General features: G+C 39.8%; 1 protein-coding gene and 1 long non-coding RNA gene across 7 annotated transcripts in view; one reads left to right on the plus strand and one right to left on the minus strand.

Annotated features, from left to right (window-relative positions):
* PGGT1B (protein geranylgeranyltransferase type I subunit beta) overlaps positions 1–20,839 on the minus strand; it is a 71,916-nt gene that overhangs the window by 666 nt on the left and 50,411 nt on the right. For 5 of the 6 annotated variants that reach the window (XM_038551835.1, XM_038551833.1, XM_038551834.1 and 2 more), the window contains one exon: positions 18,263–19,717. In XM_038551835.1, the coding sequence (XP_038407763.1) occupies positions 19,536–19,717 (182 nt within the window). In that variant the 3' untranslated portion in view covers positions 18,263–19,535. Of the gene's footprint in view, positions 1–10,838; positions 10,910–12,109; positions 12,238–18,262; positions 19,718–20,839 lie in introns of those variants that run through there. The other variant, XR_005366511.1, reaches the window with a different exon arrangement.
* Positions 405–12,114, plus strand: LOC119873852. Its single transcript, XR_005366512.1, has 2 exons — positions 405–533; positions 11,821–12,114. It is a non-coding gene; the product is annotated as an uncharacterized LOC119873852 (long non-coding RNA).

Raw genomic sequence — 20,839 nt, forward strand, 5'->3', positions numbered from 1 at the left:
AGGTGTAGAGATGACTTAAAAAATAAATTCTTGAAAAAATAAGGGAAATGATGCAGAGTATTTGGGAACTTGGAACTATCTTTGCAATTTTTCTATAAATCTAGAATTTCTACAATAAAAAATGTATTGGAAAAAATGAAAGTCTTATCTGAGATTTTTGGGAATGGCTGACTGTGTTGTTTGTCTTATCATAAAAACTCTGAACCAAAAACACCCTCTCAACTCTAAAGAGCTTTGGGCACTTTCCAGAAAAGGACTGGCCAGTTTTTATTGTTTCTGCTGGTCCAGGTGGCACATTTTATGATTCCTGTGTTGTACAGTAATGAGATCTGACACAGGGAAGGGCATGCTAGAAGTTACTAGAATAAAGGCAGAACTGGGTGGGGAGTCCTGTTTGCCTTTCCCAGTATCACTTGTAGGCTTTGTGTGTGTGTGTAGGGGGGACTAGCTGGGATGAATTCAATTCTATTCAGTTCAACAAACGTTTACTAGCACTTCTTCTGTTGTGGAAGCACCTGGAAATCTGAAATCAGGTACGGTTCAGTTGCCTGCTCAAGGGCCTTGTGCTACGATTGGGAAGCAAAAAAATATTGTAAAGAAGTAATTTCAGGACAAGAGGGGAAGTGTCTTGGTGGCCTGGAGGGAGCCAGGAGAGAAGGCCTAGGGGAAACACGTCAGCCTGAAGTGCAGGTGGACCCCGTCAGAGAAAAAGGTGGTTGTTGATTCTGCGGGGGCTCTGCTGCGTCTGACTTTTTATAGAGCTTCACCTGGTGGTGGGCTGGGCTGGGCTCTAAGGCTCATGCTCTGACAAGGCGTAGGTCTGACCCTCAGTGGCCCAGTTCCTGTGAGAGCCTGGAAGGGCTTTAGTGCAGGAACTAAGAGCAAAAACAAGGTCCACGTAACCCCCCTTACTCCTGGGTCTCTGAGAAAAGAGAAGGGAGATTTTTGCAGGAGTTTCCTGTCTGTAAAACATGTTGGCACTCCTAGGACAGAGGGACAGCTCTTTGTTTTCTGTGGAGGATTTAGGGACAGATTAGCCTGACGGGACGAGGGAGATGAATGCAATTTTCTTCTGCCGTCTGATAGTGAAGCATGGCCATATCTCCTCTAGGCTGGGAACCAGGTCTGGGAGACACTCCTGGTGCAGGGCCTCCCTGCTTCCCTGTGGGAGAATAAAGGAGCCTCTGGGCCTCAGGTCAAAGCTCTGTACAAGCCCACTGTACAAATGTGAGAGATTTTCTTTCTTTTTCATAGTAAGTCTCTGCATTAAAAGAAGCCATTTCCCAAACTGTGCCAAGTTTTATCCTATATATTTTGAAATTACTTCCTACTTTTCCATGTTTTCTGAGGCCTGGTGGGCAGATACCTGTGGGGTCCTCTTGTCTCTCTGCTTGGAGCCTTTGCTTCTTGGAGCCTTTGTGATAACCATCCGGTCCCCTTCTCACATCCCAAAGTTCTCCCTCTCAAAGATGTATGTATGCTTGCATCATCTCCTGACAGAGCTAACACTCTTCCCTTCCTAAACTTGGGTGAGGAATGAAACTCTACCTGCTTGGCTTTTTTCAGCACATGGTATAGTCTCCCAGGCTATAATTCTTTGGTAAATTATGCCAATAATTGCCCAGATTTGGGGGGATTGGTCTTTTGTAACATCTTCCTTTTATGGATTTCCCAAACATGATGAAATGGCCCTGGTATCTGGATGAAGATTTATTTTTATTTTTTATTTTTATTTTTAAAATTTATTTATTCATGAGAGACACAGAGAGAGGCAGAGACATAAGCGGAGAGAAAAGCAGGCTCCCTGTGGGGAGCCTGATGCAGGACTCAATCCCAGGACCCCAGGATTATGACCTGAGCAGAAGGCAGATGCTCAACTACTGAGCCACCCACACATCCCAGATGAAGATTTAGAAAGTGGTATGCGGAGATAAATTTACAATTATTGAGAAAGAAAAAGGATGTAATATGGAAACATGATTTTTTTTTTGAAAATGTGATCCTTAAAGTGGATATAGATAGGCTAGTATAAGGATTTCTTAGTATCTTTAAGGAAAGAAAGCCAGAAATCAATATTTAGGCCTATCTTTTAAAAATGCAAGCACTGAACAGTGATTTAGTGATAGTGGTCTTATCAGAGGATGTTTTTCTTCTATAACTTACTTAGATGTGACTTAACTTCTCTTTTCAATAACTTTATTATAGTTAAAATATCTTGAAAAGATAGGCTATGATTTTACATTTGGCTTGAGGGATAAGAAATGGGTTTACATGTTATTTTTGCATTTTGTGAAACTGGCTACAAATCAGAGGAATACAAACAGAATTATTTTTAACTGATTTGTTCAAATCATACACGCTATTGCTTTTAGAGAAAATGGTTTCTGGAAGAAATGGCCAGCAAGATTCCCTGATTGATGGATCCAATAAGCTGACTTTCGTACCTACCATGTGCTGTGTTACCTCCTAGAAATTCAAAGATGAGTAAATCCGAGCTGCTGACACCAAGCGCTCATAGCTTGGCTTGAGAAGATAGTAAACAGAACATTATTGTCCAGTATGATGTGTTCTGTAATAGTCACATAGTCAGAGCATGGGAACAGCAGATGGAAGTAAGACTTTATAAAGGGGCCAGGGTCTTGCTCTGCCTAATTCAGCTGGGACTGGTGATACTTGACTTTTAAATTGACAGCTGAAGCATAAGCAAGAGTTCAGAAGGGCAGGTAAAGCACATCCTAGGCAGAGAATCAGCCGTGCAAAGAATAGAGAATGCAGAGTGCATTCAGGCATTATAGACACTTCACTGTGATTGGGATAAAGAGAAGAGGAATGATCAAAGATGAGGCTGGGAAGGTCTGCAGGGCCCAGCTCTCTCTTTTTATTTTTTTTTTAAAGATTGTATTTATTTATTCATGAGAGACAGAGAAGGAGGCAGAGGCAGAGGGAGAAGCAGACTCCCCGTGGAGCAGGGAGCCCAATGTGGGGCTCGATTCCAGGACCCTGGGATCATGACCTGAGCCGAAAGCAGATGTTTAACCGCTGAGCCACCCAGGTAGCCCCCTCATTTCTCTTTATGTAAGGCCTTATACAGCACACAAAGGAGGCAGACACTAGACATTACCCTGCAGACTAATACTTCTCAAACTTCAATGTCCACCAGATACCCATGGGGAGCTCCCTTAAAATGATACTTGAGGGCACCTGGGTGGCTCAGTCAGTTAAGCATCTGCCTTTGGCTAAGGTCATGATCCCTGAGTTCCAGGATCAAGTCCCACAACAGGCTCCCTGCTCAGCAAGAGTCTGCTTCTCCCTCTGCCCCTTACCCTGCTTGGGCTCTCTCTCTCTCTCTCTCTCTCACTCTCACTCTCACTCTCTGTGTCTCCCAAATAAATAAATAAAATCTTAAAAAAAAAACTCTGCAAAAATAAAATGATACTTGAAGAAATAAATGAAAATACAATGACATTTGATGGGGGCGCTTGGGTGGCTCAGTCTGTTAGGCTGCTGATCTTGATTTTGACTCAGGTCATGATCTCAGGGTCCTAGGATCCAGCCCCAGACTGGGCTTGGTGTCAGGCTCTGTGCTCAGTGTGGAATCTGCTTCAGGATTCTCTCTCTCCCTCTGCCTCTCCCCCTCTTGCTCTTTCTCTAAAATGAATTAAAAAAAAAAAAAAAAAGACACTTGATAGGTCTGAGTGTCACCACTTCTAATGAGCCCCAGGTGTTTTGTGGCTGCAATCAAGTGACCTTCTGGCCTCACTAAGGGAGCAAATCATTACAGATTCCAGCACCAGGAATGGATTTCTTGTGTGCTCAGCTCTGATGTCTTCTGCCCTTTGGAAGGAGGGGTGTACAGTGGGACCTGGGTCACCAGAGCCTCCAGGCTGGTGAGTGGTACCCACAGGCTGCATCCTGGGTTTATGGCAGGTGTGCTACGAGTAATATTTTCTATGCATTCTGTGATGGAAAGAAAAGCAGGGGGATGCCTGGGTGGCTCAGTGGTTCAGCGTTTGCCTTGGGCTAGGGTCATGATCCTTGCCTGGGATCGAGTCTCACACTGGGCTCCCCATAGGGAGCCTGCTTCTCCTTCTGCCTGGGCCTCTGCCTCTCTGTGTCTCTCATGAATAAATAAATAAAATCTTTTAAAAAGGAGGGGAGAGGAAGCAATGCCAGTTCAAATAAGCAGGTGTGCGCTAACAAACCACAACCTGGCTTTGTATTAGGAACCCACAGTGTTGCAACAGCTCCTGTGGCCCAGAGCCTCCTTTCCTCAAGCATTCAGTGTTTCGAGACTGAAATCTCAACTCCTAATGTACTCTGCCAGTGGGAGTGAGTTGTACTCTGCCAGTGAACTGCTGAGTTCATCCCAGCCTGTGATGGTTTCTGTTGCAGTCTCTCTGTCCCACTCAAAGTGGCAAGACTCTATTATGTGATGGCAGCCAAGGAATGGTGGGCTGAAAACACCAAATCTCCTTCTGGGACCTGACAGTTTGTACTGGTTCATTATTATACGTACAGCTCTCTAAGTTATTTTAAGTCATTTCTTAGTCCATCCTCAAAACAGAAACAAGATGATTAAGTTGGCCATTTCTCCTAATGACAGTAATAGACATCCATCCTGCACAGAAAAATACCAGCCAATGTCAAATGAATGCCAATTTGGATTTCTGCTGAGTCCATTGGTCTTTGGGTCACTGTTGTAAGCAGTGTGTGAGTATAAACATATTTGGTTATATTTGCTGTTCCATTTCTAGAAAAGAAATGGGAAGGAGGCCTTATGTTTTTAAGATTTTACTTATTTATTTGAGAGAGAGCAGGTGGAGAGGGAGAGAGAGAATCTCATTCAGGCTCCTCGCTAAATACGGAGCCTGACCTGGGGCTCCATCTCATGACCCTGACATCATGACCTGAGCCGAAATCCAGAGTTGGACATTTAACCGAGTCACCCAGATGCCTTCCCTTCCTCCTTTTTAAGATTTTATTTTTAAGTAATCTCTACACTCATAGTGGGGCTCTAACTCACAACCCTGAGATTAAGGGGTTGCATGCTCCACCCACTGAACTAGCCAGGCACCCCAGGAGGCCTTCTTGTCTACAGTGACTTTTGTCTTGCTTACAACTTTTCTGATATGATTGCTTACCTTTCCTAAACAACATAGAAAAGACAAGAGTCATGTCAATGGTTGAGAAGCATGATGATATCTGCTGTACCCCCTCGTTGTGCTGGTTTGGAGAGAACACTCACTTTCCTCCTGATGCATCTAATCTCAAGACTCTTCTCATTCTATGGGTTCCAAGGGAAAAGATGAAAGTCCTTATATCTCCTGTGTTTGAACATGCTGCTGTGTTATCCAGAGTCTGTTATGAGGAAATAAACCTCTGAAATTACAAGTTTCTCATATGTCAGAATCGTTTTTAATTGCATCCCCAGCTGACACTTTTGCCCTCTCTTCAGATAACAGCAAAACATAAACGAAAGGAGATGTAATATTACAAAATAAAAAGGAACTGGAGGAAAAAATTTGTTTTTAACCCAAGCAAGCATCTTCACTGATGCCCCTCCCACTACCCCCTCTCTGCTCCCAAATACACCATTGTAGATCTGTGGGGAAAACACAGCCCAGATATACACCATCCATACACATTTAGTGGATAGCCTGCGTTATGTTATTATATATTTTTAAGCAGGGGAGAGGCATTATTGTATCCTTTATAAATACTACAATTAGACATTCAGCAGCTATAACCCACTTTGTAATCTACAAATTAAATAAAATCTAAACTAGAGTGAGCCTAATGAACTCTAGACACAACAGTAATATTAGTATGCTCCCATTGTAGAAACAGGAGCTGAAATAATTTGGTGTGGAGCTGTGTGTGTTGTTGCCTGTCTTCTCACCTCCTGGCAGGTAGAACACTTAAGTGCTATGCTTCCCAAAACACCTTTGTCAATTTACTCATTAAATAGATGTGACATTTAGACATTTTTCCTACTCTTGCTGGTTTCACCTATGAGGTATGTATAGATAAAATATGCTTTTTTTCAAAAAAATTTTATTTATTTGAGAGAGAGAGAAAGCGAGAGACAGAACATGAGTGTAGGGGGCAGGGCAGAGAGATGGGGAGAAGCAGGTTCCCCACTGAGCAGGTATCTGATGCAGGACTCGATCCCAGGACCCTGGGATCATGACCGGAGTCCAAGGCAGATGCTTAACCAACAGAGCCACCCAGACGCCCCTATCAATGACAAATAACATACAGCCAACCCCAACTTTTATTGAAGTTTTCAATAAAGATATCTTCCTTTTCCAGTGTTGGGCATAGTGTAGACCAGCAAGGCCTGAAGTGGAAAAATAAAAGTTTCTCTGCTTCTGATTCTTTTTTAAAAGTAATCTCTAGGTTTCCTATTATCGATGCCCCTTCAAGGAAAGGGATCCTATTGTTAGAACCTTAAAAGTATCCTAATGATATTGCTCCCAAGCACTATTTTAAGAATGCATTAAGGCCATTCACTCTCCCTGTAGAAGGGACCTTTTGAGTTATTTTTTTTTTATTTTTATTTATTTATGATAGTCACAGAGAGAGAGAGAGAGAGGCGGAGACACAAGCAGAGGGAGAAGCAGGCTCCATGCACCGGGAGCCCGATGTGGGATTTGATCCCAGGTCTCCAGGATCGCGCCCTGGGCCAAAGGCAGGCGCCAAACCGCTGCGCCACCCAGGGATCCCCTCCTTTTGAGTTATTTAATATAGTGACTCCTAAACCTGGCTTCTCATCAAAATTGCCCACAGAGCTTTAAAAAAAAAAGAAGAAAAGAAAAGAAAAGAAAAGAAAAGAAAAGAAAAGAAAAGAAAAAAGAAAAGAAAAGAAAGGGGCACCTGGGTGATTCAGTGGTTGAGCATCTGCCTTTGGCTCCAGGCGTGATCCCAGGGTCCTGGGATCGAGTCCAGAATCAGGCTCCACACACAGAGCCTGTTTCTCATTCGTCTCTGCCTCAATCTGTGTCTCTCATGAATAAACAAAATCTTAAAAAAAAAAAAAAAAAAAGGAAGAGAAAAATTCTTGTCTTTGCCATTGTTTTCTGAATAAAAAGCTTTGGAGGTGAACTCCACTAGTATTTTTAGTTTTAATTTTTTTAAAGAATTTTATTTTTACGTAATCTCCACACCCAGTGTGGGGCTTGAACTCACAACCTTAAGATCAAGAATAGCATGTTCCACCAACTGAGCCAGCCAGGCACCCCCCACTATAGTCTTTTTATTTTTTTAAGATTTATTTATTTTAGAGAGAGAGAGAGAGAGCATACACAAGTATGTGGGCAAGGGGCTGAGGGAGAGAGAGAGAGAATCTTAAGTAGACTTGCCACTGAGCATGGAGCCTAGTGCATGGGTTGATCCCAGAGCCCAAGATCACAAAAACCAAGAATGAAACACCCAACTGAATGTGCCATCCAGGCATCTGCCCCACCCACCCCACCCCCGCTATAGTCTTTTGAAAGCAAAGTTCTGGGGCTACCTGAGTGACTCAGCCAGTTAAGTGCCTGCCTTTAGCTCAGGTCATGATCTCTGGGTCCTGGAATAAGGCCGCACATATTCTCTCTCTCCCTATGACCCTCTCTCGGTCCTCTCCCTGCTCATGCTCTCTCTCTCAAATAAATCAGTCCTAAAAAAAGTTAGTTTGTACAGATTAGGACCCAAACTCCATGTGTTGCATTTGCTTATTCTGTCTCTTGCATTTCCTTTAATTTAGAGGAGTGTAGCTTATTCCTGATGCTCCATAATTTTTATGCTATTGACTGGTTGAAGAAACCAGGTTTGTCTTTCAGATGCCCTACCTTTTTATTTTCTTCAAGATTTTATTTATTTATTCATCAGGGACACAGAGAGGCAGAGACACAGGAAGAGGGAGAAGCAGGCTCCATGCAGGGAGCCCGATGTGGGACTCGATCCCAGGACCCAGGATCACGGCCTGGGCCAAAGGCAGAGGCTCAACACTGAGCCACCCAGGTGTCCCAATGTCCTACCTTTTGGATGTGGCTGATTGCTTCTGTGTAGTACCATTTTACTTGTTAGATCTACCAGAATGATTAGATTCAGTCTCAACTTTTTTGGGCAGTGATCCTTTATAGATAATACTCTTTACTTCATACAGCATTATGTTGGGAGGCATGTGACATCTGCTTATTCTGTTGGAGGCTGAAGGACTCAGGTGATGACACCTTCCACTGTAAAGTTCTCCATCAACTTCTTTCCTAATAGTTTTGGTGTCCATTGTTGATTGTGGTCTAGACTTCATCAGTGTTTGCAAAACAGTTCTTTTTTTTTTTTTTTTTAATCCCCATCATTCTTCCTATATTTATGAGCTGAGCATTTTTCTGAAAAAGGGAACTTAACCTCACCAGTGGGGATAATCTGTTTACTCTGAAAATAGTTTGCTCAGAGCAGGGACTATAAATGCTTACTTTTTAGTGAAATAAATTAATAAAATAAGCGTGTTTGTTTTTGCATTAAATGCTGCCCTTTCCAAACTGAATGACACCTGCAAGGGGGTCTCACTGTGTGCTGCCCTGTGCTCCATACCTGCTTTCCAGCTGAGCCACCCCTTCTCCGGCACCAGAAAACTTACTGGGGCTACTGGGTCCAGCTTCATGCAGCTTCAATGTCCCCAAGTGCTGTATGTTTCTCACACAGAAATTCATGTATTAATTCCATTATCCAACAAGTGTTATTTGCCACATGCGCTTTGAGTTTGCAGCAGCCAATTACTGGTGGAGCCAGAGTGTGGCTAAGGGTATATGGTTAAGATTAACCTGAATCTTCACCTGCTCCCTCTAAAGCTACCTGACATAAATGCCTAATAAAAAAAAGAGTGCAAGTGATATGCAAATCTCCTTCATAGCAACCGGTCCAAGCCTCACTTGCTTACTGATGCCACCCCCACCTGGGGAGAAATTCTGGAGTTGCTACTGAGTCTACTAACCTCTTTCCATAGAAGAGCCCTTTATATATCTGAATGTGCAAATAGCCTTTTTTTTAACCCCCAAAACCTGATCTTCCCACCTCCGATCTTTCGAATATGTAGCAGCCTGAACAGACAGTGGTGTCCTGACAGTACAGAGCACATTGGTGTCACCCTCTCTTCATTCTAGCTACCCAAACCTGAGCAGCGGGGGAGCCAACTATGAAAAATTTTAATGCATTTGCCTGGGTATTTCCTGTTCCTCCAGAGGCACTCATTTGCCTCAAAAGGTTAGAACATTTCATCATTGAGACAGGAAGAAGGGGGCAGCTTTTGTTTTTACAGCAAAATGAGAATCATAAAGCCAGGCTTTTGTCACGAGGGAGAGGATTTTGTAGATTTCTTAGAAGTCCAATTAATACATCAGGTCAGTGGCAGAGAGAACCTGGGAAGTGAAGAAAGGCAGGTCGCCCCACAGATGAAGGGGAGTAGTTCGGTGTCCCCCAGCCCTGGGACAGCCTGGAAAGGAGGAAGGCAGAGGCAGAGGAGGAGAGGTATGTGAAGATGCCTAGTAGCAAGGTCCAGACACGGGGGCTGGTGGTCTGCCAGGACCCCATTCCAACACTCCCTTTAAGATGGGGAATTGGAGAGGCCCCTTTCTAGACCATGTTCCAGGTACTGGAGATCCTGGTATTCCTGTCTGAACCCACTTCCTGGCTCTGCATGGGCTTCTTCTCTGGGTCCTTTTTGGATTGTGTTTGTCAGGCTGCATACTCGAGGTCCAAGGTGTGATGGAAGGAAGCTTTTGTGGGAGGGTGCCGAGGTGGGGGAGAGGAGGGCTGGCCACAGGCTGGGAACCCTGAGGCCGCCAAAATTTCTAAACTTGAGACTGACCTTCCAGGCTTCTGTTCTGCTGATGTACTTGAAAGGGGTGATGTTGGTGAGGTAGGAGGGCTGGGGACATGTGAGTAAAGACTGCCTGGGGCATATCTTTATTGGAGAGGGTGCAGGTCCCTATTGCCCCTGTAAGAAGAGAAAGCTAGGACCCTCAGCTGGGTTATTTGGTAGAGCATGCAATTCTTGATCTCCAGATTGTGAGTTCAAGCCCCATGTTGGGCAGACTTTACTAAAAAAATAAATAGGGACCTCTGGGTGGCTCAGTCGGTTAAGCATCTGCATTTGGCTCAGGTTATGATCCTGGAGTCCTAGAATTGAGCCCCCATCGGGCTCCCTGCTCAGTGGGGAGCCTGCTTCTCCCTCTGGCTCTGCTGCTCCCCCTGCTTGTTCACATGCTTTAACAAATAAATAAAATATTTTAAAAATGAAATGAAATAAAATAAAATAATAAAATAAAATAAGAGAAAGCCAATGCTTATTCTATGAATATCACCAATGACAGCAGGAAGCCAGGACTGGTCAACCAGCACACCAGGGAGAAAGCTTTGCACATGGTCCACTCTGTTCCAGGCCAGTAACCACCACTGTCAAATCATGGCCTTGGGTGGAAAATGAATTATGGATTTTTGTTCTTCATAGTTATTTATATGACCTGATATTTTTCCAAATCTGTCATTATGTGTACTCGTCAACCAGGAAGGATAGAACATCATCATCTTCTAGTTTGATTTGTAACTCTTAAATATTTGCACATGCAGTAATGGGGTGGCCTTGTGATCTTCTCCAAGCACAGCCTACAAGAGGCTGAGTCCTAGAGGAAACACACTTAGCTTAGCTCCACCTCCAGCACCAAAGTGGGAGGGGAGGGAGCTGGTTAATACGAGATGGAGGCAGAGCTTTGGGCATACAAATCTAGGACTGGCCTGAGAGCAAAGAGGCCCTGGTGCTGGGACAGTGCCATCAGAGGCAAATGGCAGTAACCCACCTTGAATGACCATACTACACCAGCAGACAATTCAGTGGGCACCAGTCGAGGGACCAGATCAAAGCAGCAACCTGCAACAGAGACTCTATCAGCCACCAGGAGGCACAACCATCCAGAAAGCAAAGAGCAGGAGAAGCAACCAATGATGTTGACAAAGACTTAAAATGTTAATTGACAGATTTAAATAGTTCCACTCCCGGACCTGCCCTACCCTGACAGATAAAGTTACTGGCAAACGGAGACTGGGTCCATTTGAGAAAATGAATATTTTCTTTGCATATCTGAGCATTAATTACATTTGCAATCCTACTACCACACATGAAGACAGCATCAACTTTTGGGGCTGGGGGTAAAGATCACATTGTTTTAACATACTTGGCTTACTGTTGACTAAAACCCCTATGTTTTTATTAGGGAAGAGCTGGTGACTCTTGATTTTGGGGTTGTGAGTTGGGGTCTCACGTTGGGATTACTTAAATAAAACTTAAGGAAAAAAAGGCCTATCTTCTTAAAATTTAAATTTGCAAATACTTAACAGGGATCTCCTTTGCTTCCCCTGCCCAAGCTGCTATTTTTTTTCTTCATCAGTGACTAGTTCTCAAACTTTCCTTCATCAGTGCCACTTGAGTGGCACAGCAGAACCACTCAGAGGCTTTTTAAACACAGATGGCTGCTCTTCACCAGCCCCTCCTCCCCCTTTCTGATTCAGTAGGTCTAAAGTGGGACCAGAGGATTCACATTTCGAAAAGCTCCTAGATGATGCCAATGCTCCTGTCTCCAGACCACACAATTTGAAAATGATTGCTATTAAGCCTATGTTAATGGAGAGCCGTTTTTCTGAGTTCATTCTTACAGACATGAAACAATTAGCATTGACTCATACAGCACAAATCAACCTTCCCCAAACTTGGCAGGGCCTGTTGTCTACCCATGTTGTTTATCAACAATGGAACACCATTTTTTTTTTTTTTTTGGCATGCAGGATGGGAAAATTTACGATTGAGAATATCCAGTATTGCAGAGAATATGAGGGAAGAGGTACTCCAATATCCTGTTGATGATGTTATGAATGGCTACCCCGTTTCTGGATCTAATTTAACAGCAACTACCAATACTTTTTAAGTACATATCTTTTAATACAGAATTTGCCTGCTAGAAACCCCATAAAAAATATGTACGATGTTCACAGCAACATTGGTAAGATGGAAATAATCAAATATCCCTTAATATGAAATATTAAAATCAGTAGCAAATGTCATAAAAGGTATTACCTGAATGATTGTTCTCCTATGCGTGTTTCTATAATTTAATCACTGAATAATTTTCTACAGTACGTTCTGTAGCAGAGAAGATACTCTGTAGCAAAATATCGTGGATATTCTAGCGTGGAAATCAACTGCTGAAATTCAAATGCAAGATGAAAATCCATTAACATTTGAGTAAGCTACCTTTGTACTTTATCAGATTGATTCCTTTAATGATTTTCTTTCACTCCTTGGGAGACTTCATAAAGCCCTACCAAACTGCCTGGCTTGCACATCTAGGATTACATGAAAGGAAAAGTGGCTTGGAGTTCCTCCAGTGAATTTATGCCTCTCATGTTCCCATAGACACTTTAAAAAACTTTTTTGAAATACTTAAACTCACAGTAGGTTGTGAGCAGACTCTGAAGGGGCCCTGAGCACCCATCACACAGCTTCATCAACAGGTGAAGAATTGTGACGCCTCATCGGTCAGTTCAGTAAATACCACATACGCTTTTAAAGGCAGCACTTAATTTAGCCAAAGCCTTGAGAGCCTCAACGAAAAGTTATTAGAACTGAACATCTGGAAAAATGGGAAAGTGGGCAATAGGATGAATACCCTGGGGAAAGACTTGCCACAGTGTGGGAAAAATCCTCATCCTGGAGACTGCGTGCATTCTAGTTGCAGCATCACCACAAATTTTATGTTAGAGAACGCATCTGTCTTATATATCTCTATTTATATGTAGATATATGTTCTATAGATAGATATGTTATCTAAGAATATGGTACATATATGATCTTGCATGAATTCTTTTGTCCTTGGGTGAGGAATGGAACCATGGAGGTCTTTCCCAATGCCACAATTGTGAATTACAAGATGGTGTTTTATTATTGGAAGATTATTTTCTGATATTTAAAACCTCAAGTGTCAAGGTAGAAGCATGTATCAGTCTTTGAAAGCAATGTCTTTTATGGAAAAGCTACCAGAATTTAAAATGTGCACAATCTTCGCCCCAGCCATTTCACAGCCATAAATTTAGCTGAGTTACCCAAGTAGGCAATGATACATTTTCAAAGATCTTACACCAATATTTTTGTAATTGTGAGAAATAGATACTAATTATAGCTTTATACAATACTAACATAATACTGATATTACTAATATTACCCAGCTGTTGAAAACAAAGTATGGATTTTGAAAGATGTTCATAAAGATCACTGAACTTGGAAACAAGTTGCAAAACATAATGCAGTATCTCGTTTATATGCCTATCCACATGTATTTGTGGATGTATGTAGTGGTGGAATGACGAGGGCTTAAATATACAGATATACAAACATACGTGTGTATGGAGAGAGATGAAAGGATTGAGGATTTATCCAACAGTGGTGTTTATTAACTCCAGGAATTACAAGATAGGGGAGAGGTGGGGTATATCACTGTTTTTCGAATATTTTAAATTAAAAGAATAAAAAATATTCAGTGTAAAAAAAATAAAGGGTTCAAAGTGAAAGAAGCTATAAATTCTTTAACAATAAATATAGATATCGGAGTAATCAATGGTCATTCCCATATGATTTATTTTAAAAGTTCATCTTCTTGGGGCACCTGGCTAAAGCATGTGACTCTTGATCTTGGGGTTTTGAATTCGAACCCCACATTGAGGGTGGAGATTACTTAAAAATCTTAAAAAAAAAAAAAGAAAAAAGTTAATCTCACTGATTTGAAATGCTACCTTTCTTATGTGGCTACCATTGAGTCTACTCCTGGAATTTTTCTGTCCTGCTGTATGGCCTATTCACGTGCCAATACCAAACTTTGAATTATGGAAGATTTAAGAGTGTGTTTTAATGTCTGGTAAGGTTAGGTTTTTTTGTTTGTTTGTTTTTTAGTTTCCATAGCTTTTCTTGTATATTCTCTCATATAGAAGTAAACATGATCATCTGTATTGGGAGAAAAATATTTTCATGATGAGTCTTAAGAATATGATACATTAAAAAAAAAAGAATATGATACATCTTTTCAATAGTTAAAGCCTACTTTTCTATCAAGAGTTTTATTTTTTAAAAGTCTTCCTGTTAGGGGCACCTGGCTGGCTCAGTTGGGAGAACTTGTGGACTCTTGATCTGGGGTTTGTGAGTTTGAGCCCCACGTTGGGCATAGAGATTGAAAAAATAAACTTTAAAAAAGGTTTACACATAAATTTCTTTTTCTAATAATAAAAGGGTCTTCTCTTCAAAAGCATCTTCTAACTAGCTTAAGTTTGTGTGTATATATATAAAGTCTTTTATTTTTTAGTAAACATTTTTATTGAACTATAATTATACATACAGAAAAATGCACAAATCATAAATGTACAGCTTGATAAGTAGTCATAAAATGAATGCACCTATGTAACCAGCACCTGATGATGAAACATTACCAGCACCATAGAAGCTGCCTCATACTCTTCCTCTTCCAGGTCTTTGTTGAGCTAAAGAAGCCAGATGAAAAATCACGTATACGAATCCACTTATATAAAGTTTAAAAACAGACAAAACTGACAATTTCATCATGACAGTGCTTACCTTTGGGGGAGGGAGATAGTGAAAGGGGATGCTGATTCTTGACACCTATAGATAAGTTTTGCCTGTTTTGAACTTCATTTAAATGAAATCAGTTATATATATTCTGTCTGGGGAGTGCTACTTGTATGCATATGGTATTTCAATGTATACTTGTAATTGCTACTTTACTAAGTCATCTTACAGTTTTTCAACAAATTTCTTAAGGTTTTCTAGATACTAGATGCGTATCTGCAAATACTTCTTCCTTTCCACAAATTTCATATGGCTTTGTTTTGTCAAACTGCATTGGTTTTAGCCTTAACAATGTTAAGGGGAAGAGAGAGACAGGGGCACATCTTGTGTCTTGTTTCACTTTGTGGAAAGCCACTTTTGTATTGCTGGCTTTTGGGCAGAGGTACAGTGGTAATGAATGACTCATCAATTTCTGTTTATTGAATACATTCAGCATGAATTGAATGCTCAATTCTGTCAAATGCCTTTTCTGAAAAATGGAGAATGAATTTCTCCTTAGCTCTTAATATGATGGTACTAATAATTGCCTACTATTGAATTATCCTTGTAGTCCTATAAGAAATCCTACTTTGTCATGATTTATTAGTTTTTGAAAGTGCTGTTGGAATGTTTGCTAATACACAAGGTTTTTTGCATTGGTATTTGTGAGTGGTCTATAATTTTCTCTTTGGTACAATCTTTGTCAAGTTTTGGAAACAACGCTATTGTATTTGCTTTACAAAATCAATTTGCAAGTCTTAAAAACTTTTTTTTTTGGCACTTTGAGGTCAAGATTCTTTTCTTCTAGCTTCTAGAATTACATCAACAACATTGGGATCATTTAATCTTAAAAGTTTAGTAGAAATCCCTGGAAACCATCAATGCCTGACACTTTTTTGGTAAGGAGTCCTTTATTAGTTTCTTCAATGACAACTGGTTTTAAATTTGTGTCTAGGAGGGTAAATGCTGGCAATCTGCCTTTTCTTAAACAAGTTATTTTTCTAATTTATTACATCAAATTAGTCTTATAATTTTGAAAAATTTCATGTTTTGTGGTTATTTCTCCTGTTGTCATTTCAATCTGTGTATTTCTGCTTCCTCCCTTTTCTCTTGAATGAGTTAGCAGATTCACACCCTCTCTGCTTTTACAAATTCCTTCTGTTTTTTCTTCGTTCAGATTTTAAGACTTGTTTGTATAATTTTCAGCCTCTCCCATTTTTTAATGATATATTCTAAATACTGTAAATTACCTGTCATAACTCCTTTTTTAAAAAATTTGAAGTTTTCGTCAGTCTTGTGGTCATGTCTTTCTGGTGTGCTTTCACTGTCTTTGGGGATGTCGGCTTGCTTATTCTCTTATTTCTTCTAACTTTTGAATGAGATCTCATGGTCATCCTTCTCACAGTTTTGTGGAGTTTCCTGATTGAGAGTTTTCCTGTACTTCTTAGGAGAGGAGCGGCTCTAGGATGCCTTTTCTTAGTTCCACCGCCCTAAAGCTCCGTTTTCGTTTTGACAAAGAATTGACAGGACATTGCTACCCACCTTCCTTCCCAACGTTGACCTGGACTCTCTCTTCTCTTTGTGCTATTGTACCTGTCCTGTCAAGCTGAAATCCTAATTCTAGCTGTTTCTCCTCAGTGCTGCTAGGTTTCATCTCATTAGTTCTGAGACCTACACAGCACCAGGTCCAAACTGCTTTAGTACATTTGTCAGACTTCATTACACTGCTGAGACACCACCCTGGCTGAGAAGCAAGGGACTGTCAGAATACAGATGCTGAAACTATGCTGGCCAGTCATTTGTCCTTCCTTCCTTGTGTTTTTAAGTTCACAGGGACAACTGTCATCTAGTTTTGTAGAAAAGGGTCTGGGGCTAACCTGGTTACTCTGTATTCCTAGGGGAAGGTTCAGAAGGACCCTCCTGTGGTCATCGTCCCCAAGCTTAACCCTTGTGAAATCTCTATTACAGAAAAGAGATTTTAATAATGATTTTATGATGGTTACGACAAATTATAGCGAGGAATTTACTGTATTTCAGGTACTAACTATGCCAAGTGTTTTACATGCATTATGTCATTTAATCCTTGAATAACCCTTAGGCGTTCATCCCCTCCTCACCCCAATTTTATGGATAGGAAAGTTAGGTTCCAAGATCATGCTGCTAAATTTGCACATCTGGGACTTAAACCCAAACCATAAGACTCCAGAGCACCTCCTTACTAAGCTGACTCTCAAACAGTAGCAGGTCCAACCATTTCCAAACTACGGGCCACTGTGAACTGAAATTAAATAATATTTGAAGATCTGATAAAAACGTATACACGTTACAGGTCAAATCTAAAAACACCATAGATGATGAATAGGCTGAACTGTGTGGTATGACCTGATCAATCTTGTTTTCATGCAGATGCTCAAAGCTTCTCCTACTAACTTCTGAAAAAAACCACAAAGAGGATGAGGGTAGAACACAGAGTTATTTGAGGTTCTGGACTTCTATTTCCTTGCTCATTATAAACCAATGCTAAAGAATAAATATGTGAAATATTACTTATAATTCAGTTTATTAATAAATATTGTTTTTGTAAATAACTATTTAAAAACAGGAATCCTTTCTCTGCAGTTCACTGGCTGATGTGTTCTGGTCAGCATGCCACTATGGACGGTGAACACCCACTGGGCCACAAGACTGCATAAAAAGGCCCCTCACATGTGTACCATTTAGAAATTCTATCATACTTATTGTAAATTTAGAAATTTACAATCTGGGATCCCTGGGTGGCGCAGCGGTTTGGCGCCTGCCTTTGGCCCAGGGCGCGATCCTGGAGACCCGGGATCGAATCCTACATCAGGCTCCCAGTGCATGGAGCCTGCTTCTCCCTCTGCCTGTGTCTCTGCCTCTCTCTCTCTCTCTGTGACTATCATAAATAAATAAAAAATTAAAAAAATTTAAAAAAAAAAAAAAGAAATTTACAATCTTTTGCTATTAAAGTATACAAGCAGTTAGGAAATATTTAAGTTTTATGAAATACTTTTAAACTTAGAATTCTCTCCCATTTACAAATAGCCACTATTATTACTTTATAACTGCTAGTGGCAATTCAGAAAAACAATCTGGGTTTTTTTATAATAGCTCTACTGCCATTCCATAAATGTTATTTTAACTCCCCATGTCTAGGAAGTTACTTAGTTTGAGATAGGGATGTCTTAATTTGCAGGACTTAAATAGAAGCAACTGAAATAACTTGCTGAAAGATAACATCTGCTGTTAAGCTTATATTTTCCCCACAATCAGAAAAGGGATTTTATTTCTAATTAAAAAAATAATAAAGTTGACTTTGGCAAGATGAGTTTTAAAACTGAGGATGCCAACAACAAATGAATCATTTCTCCAAGCACATACCAGATTTCTCTTTGGAAGGACCATTATTTAAGGGCACTCTCCCCTCCAATTTAGGAAAGAAATTAAAATTTAAATAATCCCTAAACAGTAATACTAATAATTTAGTTTTTATACTGATAGTTGTGGAATAATTCAACATCAATTATCACTAAAACTTGAACTTAAACTCAGCTCCTTTAGTGAAGAGATTTTCTTATCTATTTCAGTCTTTGAACATCATTCAACAACAGTGATGGATGTGATTTATTGATAATTTGTTACTAATGAAGATGAGTTTTTACACTATTTCCTTTACAATTAGCTAGTTCACAGAATGAAGAAAACAAAAAACAAAAGTGACACCCCCATCATTAACGCCTGAACAGAACATTTCCCTTCCACTTACCTGAAAATATAAAAATATAAATGACCATGTATGGAGCTGTACCATTAAATTTACTTAGTGGTTCTGTTTTTTTTTTTTTTTTACTGAGAATTTTACTTATTTATTTTGAAAAAATTAGAAAATTGTCATTTTGAAACCAGAACCACTAACATATTGAAGGCAACAAACTAAAAAAAAAAAATCCAAATGGCTAAAAGTAACGGTTATAAAAGTACAATTTACAATATCACATATTTCAGAAAAATAAACAAAACCACTAAATGTCTTTCCTTCTAGATAACTATTTTCTCTCCAGAAAGAAAAAGCAACTAATGAAATTAAAATCAAACATAACTGTTATTCACCCCAGTGACATCTAAATAAATGACCCACACAGCACAAAACTTTCTCATTCACAATCACATAGTTAAATTATTTTTCCCTCAATTACATAATAGTCTTCTTAAATCAATGTCCCTTTAGAAAATTACTGTATTAGTTAAATCTATTCATCCTTGCTATGAAATTAATTTCACTTATAGAGGCCACATAAGTTTAACTGGCACACTTAATAAGACAAAAGTCATTCTTTAAAAATTACAGAATCATCTTTTCAAGGAAGAATCCTAGATACTTAATTCATTAAAGCAATTTTCTACCATCAGCTGTCAAGCTTTTTAAATGACCATTAAGTGTTCACCTGAAGATTATCAATGCTATGTGAACTGTAAACTTATTTTGAAGATTTGTGTCCATTTTACAGTATGATACAATTTGTACTGAAGATTTTTTTTTAAAAAGATAACCTACATACATATAGTTAATTTGCCGCAAAGAACTTCTTAGAAATACAGTATAAACATTTAAGAACCACAACAGAGTCCACTGTGGTTCAAACTTCAACAAAAATTTTCTTGAAACCCAGGACAAAGGTTACTGGCTCAAGACCATATTCCAAAGTGACATCGGCACAAGATTTGATTGTGAGACTCTACTTCTTAAAAAAAATAAAATAAAAAATAAAATAAAAATAAAAAAAAGAGAGCACACTTGGTTATACATGGCTTTTAACCTTGAGCTACAGTTATGCTACAAATCCCCCCGCCCTCCCAAACTAAATGAAGTCAGTCATGTGGAGATGTGCACATTCTCTGGGCACTGTTTAGAGTCCTTGATTTTCCAGCTCTGATGGAGATCTCGAAGGCGTTCAGAAGTCCGTGTGCTTACATTCAGGGCAGGATGAACTTTACAAATTCCACTTTCCTCCATTAGTGACAGGCCACAGATCCCAAAGTATGCATGCAAAGCATCTGAAAATGAGGTATTTGGTTTTTTTTTTTTTTTTAATCATAATAGGCATTCTTATTTGTACATGCTGCAAAGTATTGTAGCTACATATCTATTAGTCCATCACATTAAGATTAAATTTAGAAAAATGTTAGTTTTTGAAACGTGCTCTCAAGGTCTCAAAACACCAATTAAAAAAAGAAAAAAAAAGATGATCAAAATCAGGTATTTTATCCAAGAAAATATCATTAACAAAGGAAAATAGTTCTCAAAGGAAGAGGTGACACTCTCAACATCCTCTATGGTTAAAAAAAATAGAGTAGCAGTAATATAAGACTTCTCGCTAAGTTTTCCCTTTGCTTATAAGTTTCCCTTTGCTTTTAGCTCTGTATAGTAAAAGGAAAAAATTTCCTTAAAAATGAAAATAGACCTCTGACTCTAAGTAGCAATACCTTTCCCCTCTAAGTTTTACCTCTGACATTTCCATAACCAAAGTATCTTCATACTCTGTTCAGTGAAAGAGGTCTAAACAGAATACTCTGTTGTGGAATGCTGCACCATATTTAGTTTTCCTATTTAGGGGAATGTCAGTCATCCAAAAAATGTCCGACCTAACAGTAAAAACAAACTTACATTCCCTGTGGTTATAAATACCATAATCTTTCTTCTATACTGGCTTCACTACTGTTTCCCATCTTTCAAGGGGCAGTGACCCTCTTGCATTCAAGCAGCCAGAGAAATCACATGGCTGTTCCTCCTGGACAGCCTTATACGGACTCTGAAGAGCTCAGAGCTCTGCAGTTATGGGCATACTACAAAAAACAGATTTTGTAGTCATCAAGCATTTTTCCTATTTTTGTACTGGCCATCATTTAAGGCAAAAGCTACTGAAGTTCAGACACCTTACCAACTCAAACTTTGTCAGAAGAATTAAAGAAAAAGTTTTACTTATGTGAGTATCATTTACTTTTCAAAACAGGAGTGATGAGAGAGTTGTGCCTACTCAAGATTATTTGTGAGGCCCATGTCACTCCCCTTTCATGTCTTCTCAGAGAATGCTTAGGTTTCTTTTAGCTCACTTTTCTCTCATTTTCAGACCACAAAAAATTTGATTTCCCCTATACTATGAAAGTTTCCTTCTAGTT

This window comes from Canis lupus, chromosome 11 (genome assembly GCF_011100685.1).
Source record: "Canis lupus familiaris isolate Mischka breed German Shepherd chromosome 11, alternate assembly UU_Cfam_GSD_1.0, whole genome shotgun sequence".
Taxonomy (NCBI): domain Eukaryota; kingdom Metazoa; phylum Chordata; class Mammalia; order Carnivora; family Canidae; genus Canis; species Canis lupus.